At 38.5% G+C, this 7,316-nt stretch overlaps 1 protein-coding gene across 1 annotated transcript in view; it reads left to right on the top strand.

Annotated features, from left to right (window-relative positions):
- The first annotated feature begins 1,196 nt into the window (after positions 1-1,196).
- LOC116081929 (cathepsin 8-like) overlaps positions 1,197-7,316 on the top strand; it is a 10,424-nt gene continuing 4,304 nt past the window's right edge. The window contains exons 1-6 of the mRNA XM_031358663.1: positions 1,197-1,273; positions 2,285-2,421; positions 2,706-2,828; positions 2,919-3,065; positions 4,754-4,978; positions 5,427-5,589. Of these exons, the coding sequence (XP_031214523.1) occupies positions 2,296-2,421; positions 2,706-2,828; positions 2,919-3,065; positions 4,754-4,978; positions 5,427-5,589 (784 nt within the window). The 5' untranslated portion in view covers positions 1,197-1,273; positions 2,285-2,295. The remainder of the gene's footprint in view (positions 1,274-2,284; positions 2,422-2,705; positions 2,829-2,918; positions 3,066-4,753; positions 4,979-5,426; positions 5,590-7,316) is intronic.

Here is a 7,316-nt window from a genome sequence, read left to right as displayed (position 1 = left end):
GGATAGAGAATTATTATTTAATGAGTCCAGAGTTCCCTGCCAAAATAAGAAATGCATTAATAGAGATTGTAAATAGCTGCAAAAAGTGGTAAGTACTTAAATCCACTACTGTATGTACATAAAGTAGTAAACATGTAACATAATGCAAACTTAAAATCATATGCGCTGATGAGTGTCTGATGCAATCTTAAATACAAAATTCATCAGAAAGTCTCATGAGATCCAGAGTACCAGGGCATTCATTTTCCCACTTAGGCCTTAGCATCACTTTCCAAATGGGGTGTCACTCTTACTTAAGCTTCTTTTGAGACAAGTTATCTTCCACATTGACAAAGAGAGACCCATAGCAGGGTTTGCATTCTCACAGGATCCCTCTGCAGCTGTGGACTAATCATGTAATACTAAACTGTAGCATACTCATCCATTCCATAGATGGTAAATAAAGCCTCCCACTCTAATCAAAATAACTGTATTGGATAGTTTTATGTCAACTTGACATAAGCTAGTCATCATAGAAGTGGTAGCCTCAGTAGAGAAAATTTATCTATAAGATTGGCCTATAGGCTCTGTAGGGCATTTTCTTAATTAGTAACATACTGAGGCAGGCAGTAGAGGGAATCCCATTATGGATGATACCATTCTTGGTATATCTCTCCTGGGTTTTATTAGAAAGCAAGCTGAGTAAGTCATGACGAACAAGCCAAGAATTAGCATTCCTTCATGGGCTCTGCATCATCTCCTGCCTCCAGGTTATTGCCCTACTTGCACTCCTGTTCTGACTTCCTTTGGTGATGAACTGTAAGATGGAAGAGTAAGCAGAAAAAACCCTTTCATTCTCAAGTTTCTTTTGTCCTCATGTTTTATCACAGCAATAGTAACACTAAGACAATGTTAGACTAAAATTCCATACAGCTTTACTAGAAAAACATTTTTCTTAAGCCATTCAGGAGGGAAATGCATTAAGTATCACGTGATGCAAGGAGGATCCTGCTATGATCCACAGGATCAGCAGGATCAGCTCCAAGCTGTCTATTGAAGTTTCCCACACCCAACCCTTCAGGATAGGTGGGATCAAATCTCAGTATGTGTTCCAGAGCCTGGAGGCCTAATCCAGTCACTATCATAGCAAATCAGAAGAAGGGCAAGACTGACTTCCTGGCCTGAAACTGTATTTAAAGCTCAAGTGAAGTATAGCAGGGTCAGATCCTGGGATCTCAGCCACATGTGAAGATCTGAGTTTGTGGAGTGCATAAAGTCATTAGAAGTCTTCCTGGTAAGGTCTTACCTCTTCTAATAAAGAACAGGAAGTATGCCTAGATAAGAAAAGTGTTTGAAAGAATCTGCCATAATTTCCAGAAATGAGACTATTTTCTCAATATCTATAGTCTTATTGTTTGCAGGTAGAAGAAGGTAGAAAAATTAAGGGGAAGAGCAGACCCTACATGGTTAACTTGACATTTATTACCATAAGTAAAAATCTGAGACTTTTCCAGAGAGAGCCATAGCTGGTCTCTTGTGTCTCAGGTATCTTTTCCACCCTAGTACACACTGTGACTGGTAAACTATAATTCTTCATTGACATGTGCAAAAGTATTCGCAGATGACATAGCTTTCAAGACTTAGAGTGAGTGTTGTTTAAGGTAACATTAAGTCATGATTTGAATCTTGTGAATGGCTCTCTTTTGTATACTACCTCCACTAGTATCCAGTGGCTTTTCCTTGTGACCCTTTTATCACTGAAGTAGTGGTCATGGTATGTACTCAGAAAGACAGTACCAAGGGAATAGTACTGATTATTTCCATATTTTCAAAGAAGAAGAGCTTAGAAATTTTTCATTCAAGATGGGAGTCTTCAAGACAAATACACATATTTTCTATTAGGCAGGAATATGAAAGTCATTTGGCCACAACTCTAAGGGTCTTGTGCTTGGAACCAGATGCTACATAATTTCATACAAATCCATGTCCTACATCATTGACTGTCTAACATTTCAATTTTGAGGTTCATGGACATCTTTCTGATAATGTAAGACTGTAATACACAGGCTATTCTCAGATTTGGAGACACATGCTGTGCATTTTGGTGGAATAACTAAATATCATCCATGGAATCTTTAACCCTAAGTAAATATTTATCTATTTTCAAAATCTGTGAATAGATATTTGAAAAAAGTACTTCAAGTAATTTTATCCAATGCATATGTCTTTATTTCTCTGAAAGGAGTGGCAGGCATTTTGAAAGAGCTACAGATGGACATCTTTATTTCCCTTCCTTATCATCTAGGTGCTTGAGGCATGGGTCCTGCTGTCTGGCTGGCCATCCTGTGCTTAGGAGTGGCCGAAGCTACTCAATCATCTGATCCCAGTTTGGATTCTGAATGGCAGGCATGGAAGATAAAATATAACAAAAACTACAGCCTGGTTAGTAATATGAACACTGTTCAGCCAGACCTCATGTAGAATGGTTCTTCTTGGGAAATATGGGTGAAACAAAGGTCAGAGACACCACCTTTTATTAAGGAATTCTCCAAAGTCATACACCAAAAATACAGGATGGTCAGAATTTCTATTCTCATGTATGTGAAGAATGACACTTTTTGCAGTTTTCTGAGACCTGTTTCATGACTTTTGGCAGTGAGTACCCTTGGTCAGCTTATGTACAGCTTTAAGTATAAGGAAATGTCACATATTATGTTTATTTCCAGGAGGAAGAAGGACAGAAGAGAGCAGTATGGGAGGAAAACATGAGAGTGGTCAAACAGCATAATATTGAATATGACCAGGGAAAGACAAACTTCACCATGGACGTTAACACCTTTGGTGACATGGTGAGTTTGAGGCAGACTGCATCATGTTTATTTTTTAATTCTTTATGTGGATTTTTTGCTTTTTAATGATTAATGTTCTTTTCCTTGAAGACCAGTGAGGAATACAGGAAAATGATGACTGATATTCCAGTCCCAAATCTTAGGATGAAGAAAAATATCTACCAACCTATTGTTGGTTATCTCCCCAAATTTGTGGACTGGAGAAGAAGAGGCTATGTGACTTCTGTGAAGGATCAGGTATAGAAGTATCTTTTTCAGTCATTGGGGAGAAAAAAATAGCATTGACATCTCTGTGTGTGTTGAGCATAGAGTGACACACAATTTACTTTTTTTACAAATTTAATTTTTTACTTATTTAATTTGTTCTTTTGCTTTTTGGTTTTTTGGGGTGTTTTTAATTTAATTTTTTTTTTACGTATTCACGTTATATCCGGTACTCTGCCCCCCTTTCTGGTCACCTCTCACAGTGTTTTTCCCATTCCCCTCCTCTTCTCCTTTGAACACCCCTTGAGTTCCTGCCCTTGCCAGCACTTCCAGTCTCTGAGAGGTTAGGAGCTTTTTCTCCCTTTGAAGCCTGACAAGGCAGCCCAGCTAGTAGAACATACCCCACATACATGCAACAGCTTTTGGGATAGCCCCTGTTCCAATTGTTCAACCAACATAAAGGTCAAGCTACATATCTGGTACATGTGAGTGGGGAGGTCTAGGTCCAGCCCATGTGTTCTTTGGTTGGTGGTTCAGTCTCTGAGAGCCCTAAACATCCAGGCTATTTGACTCTGGAGTAATGGGACCTTGTGAAACTACAAAGCTTTTATAAGGCAGAGGACATAGTCACTAGTACAAATCAGCAGCACACACACTGGGAAGGATCTTTACTATCCCTACATCTGAAAGAGGGCTAAGTCCAATATTTTCAGAGAACTAAAGAAGTTAGATACCATTGCTGGCCAGAGGTGGCACACGCCTTTAATCTCAGCACTTGGGAGGCAGAGGCAGGTTAATTTCTGAATTCAAGGCCAGACCTCTAAAGGTCTACAGAGTGAGTTACAGGACAGCCAGGGCTATACAGAGAAACCCTGTCTCAAAAAAAAAAGGAGAAGAAAAAGATAGACATCAACAACACAGATAAACCAATTACAAAGTGGGGCACAGAACTAATCAGAGAATTCTCAACAGCAGAATCTAGAATGGCCAAGAAACACTTAAATGTTCAAAGTCCTTAGTCATCAGGAAAATGCAAATAAAACAACTATGACATTCCATTTTACTCCTATAAAAATGGCTAAGATCAAAATTTCAAAGAAATCACACATGATGGGGAGGGTGCAGAGCAAGAGAAACACTTCTTCATTGCTGGTGGGAATACAAACTTGTACAACCACCTAGGAAATTAATTTGGAATTTTCTTAGAAAATTGTAAACATTTCTATCTCAAGACTCAACTATACCTTCTTAGGCATATACCCAAAAGATGTTCCAACATCTCACAAAGACAACTGCTCAACTATGTTTGTAGCAGCTTTATTCATAATAACAAGAATTCACTTTTAATAATACTTTTAAAAATTTTTTGAATGCTTTATATATTGCATAATATGTCTGGATCCTGTGCATCCACGTTTATCTACCTCTACCTAGTGGCCTCCATTCAATCCCTTTACAGTTGTTTCTGTGCCTTATTTATTGTTGCTGATGGCAGCCAGAAAACTTTCTGTCTGACCCATATTTTCATGCACATATATGTGCATGAGTATATAGCCATTCATTCAGTTACAAGCAAGCTGGCAGCAGCCAGTTCCCCCAAAAAAGTGAAACTTCATCCCTTGGCACCAATAACCTGCAAGCAATTCATTCTTTGTCACAGCATTTAGCTCTCTGATTTGGGGTTGCTACTTGTTTGTGTATGACTATTTTTCTCTACTTAGGGCAGATGTAATTCTTGTTGGGCTTTCTCTGCGGCTGGTGCCATAGAAGGACAGCTGTTCAGGAAAACAGGCAGACTGGTTTCACTGAGTCCACAAAACCTAGTGGACTGTTCTAGATCTGAAGGGAATTACGGCTGTTTAATGGGCAGTACAGTACGTGCCTTAAAGTATGTGTGGAAAAATGGAGGTCTGGAGGCTGAGTCAACATATCCATATGAAGGAAGGGTAAGTGGATTTTCTATGCTATTGTTATTTCACCCATCTCAGGAAATAGAAAATTGTAGGAATAATCCAGGCCTCTGAACTGACATTGGAAGGTAGAATTACTGCATACCATCAAGTTCTCATTATCAGTTTGCCACACCCTCATAATATAATGGTTCCATGTAGCTGTTTCTGCTTCTTTGCACACACAGAATTTGGAAATCATTCCACATACAATAGATATTTCTTCCTGTGGAAATTTCTTATGGACAGAAAGATCTATGGGTTGTCATTGAACATATGAGGTCTGATATTTGTTCCAAATATGTCAGTTAATTTCACTTCCTGGGATGTTCTATAACAGTCCAGACTTGGGGATATTCAGCTACAAAATGCAATTTTGTGATTTTTTGACTCATGCTTCCATGCAGGTGAATGGAAATAACTGATTCCTTTCTACCTTTTAAAGGAAGGACACTGCAGGTTCCTCGTTAAACGTTCTGCTGCTACAGTCACAGGCATTTCACTTGTCTCAAGGACTGAGGAAGCCTTAATGCAAGCTGTAGCAACTATAGGGCCCATCTCTGTTGGAATTGATGCTTCACATGAATCCTTCAGGTTTTATAGGGGAGGTAAGCATGTGTTTTTCAGTGGTTGCAACCTCATTTGAGGTCAAATAACACTTTCATAGAGGTTGAATATCAAATATCCTGCATGTCAAATATTTACATTATGATTCATAGCAGTAGCCAGTTTATAGTTATAAAGTAACAGATAAAATTATTTCATGGGTCATCAAAACAAAAGAAACTGTATTAAAGGATCTAATGATTGTTGTGATCCATTATTCTAGGTATAATTAAGAATTCTTGTGAGACCCCTGATATGTTGAGGGGCCACATTACTGTGTATAACATTTGATGTAAATAACCAGTAATATTTGATATAAATAAATAGCTAGTAATAACATGTTCCCATGCATGTGAGCACTTAGCAGTTGTGCAACCCCCAATCATCTGAAAGTGAAATGAACTGGGAGACATGCTATTCCAATGCCTCTGAGTACTTCATAAAATAAATAATTATTATTATGCTTAAACTACTCAACTTTACTCCACTCAATGTGTCTTAAGTTATGGAAAGTTATTCTTTCTAGAACTAAATTCTAAAGAGGGCCTTGAAGTAAATATTTATGATTAGTTATATTTTCTTGGAATGGGGTTCTCTTAGTAAAATTGCAAGGAGTGAAATGTTTATATGTATGTAAGAAAGTGTTTATTTTATTTTTATTAGATATTTTTTTATTTACATTTCAAATATTATCCCTTTTCCTGGTTTGCCCTCCAAAATCTCCCATCCCATCGCTACTCCCCCTGCTCACAAACCCACCCACTCCCTCTTCCCTGTCCTGATATTTCCCTACAGTGGGGCATTGAGCCTTCTCAGGACCAAGGACCTCTCCTCTCACTGATGTCCATCCAGGCCATCCTCTGCTACACATGCAGCTGAAGCCATGGGTCCCTCCATGTGTGCTCTTTGCTTGGTAGTTTAGTCCCTGGGAGCTCTGGGGGTACTGGTTAATTCATATTGTTATGTTGTTCCTCCTATGGGGATACAAGCTCCTTCAGCTCCTTTGGTCCTTTCCTTAGCTCCTCTGGGCTTATCTTTGGCTCATCCATTGGGGACCTTGTGCTCAGTCCAATGGTTGGCTGCAAGCATCCACCTCTGTATTTGTCAGGCACTGTCGGAGCCTCTCAGGAGACAGCTATGTCAGGCTCCTGCCAGCAAGTACTTCTTGGCATCCACAATAGTGTCTGGGTTTGGTGGCTGTATGTAGAATGGATCCCCAGTGGTGCAATATCTGGATGGTCTTTCCTTCAGTCTCTGCTCCACACTTTCTATCTCCTCCAATGGGTATTTTGTTATCCCTTCTAAGAAGAACTAAGTATCCATACTATGGTTTTCCTTCTTCTTGACTTTCATTTGGTTTGTGAATTGTATCTTGGGTATTCCAAGTTTCTGGGCTAATGTTCCGGAAGGATAGTGTTTATTAACAAAGCTATGTTATTGTATTTCATCCCATTTTGATGAAAAGCTTGTATCAGGATTCCTATGAAGCATAGATACTATATTGACTGAACATATTTTTAAACTTTTATTGCATTATGATGAGAAAAGTTACATGATTTCAATTTATCTGAATTTGTTAACATTTAAAAACATATTTTAATTAAATAGAATTGAATCACATTCTTGTTCCCCCTTTGTACCACTGCTCCTCGCAGAGACCCCCCCTTCAATACCTACAATATCTTTTTTGTCATATTCCTTAAAATATATATAATAACAATAAAAATAA

Source organism: Mastomys coucha, unplaced genomic scaffold (genome assembly GCF_008632895.1).
Source record: "Mastomys coucha isolate ucsf_1 unplaced genomic scaffold, UCSF_Mcou_1 pScaffold7, whole genome shotgun sequence".
Taxonomy (NCBI): Eukaryota; Metazoa; Chordata; class Mammalia; order Rodentia; family Muridae; genus Mastomys; species Mastomys coucha.
The sequence above is the reverse complement of the archived record's forward strand: the minus strand, read 5'-3'. Positions and strand labels throughout refer to the sequence as shown.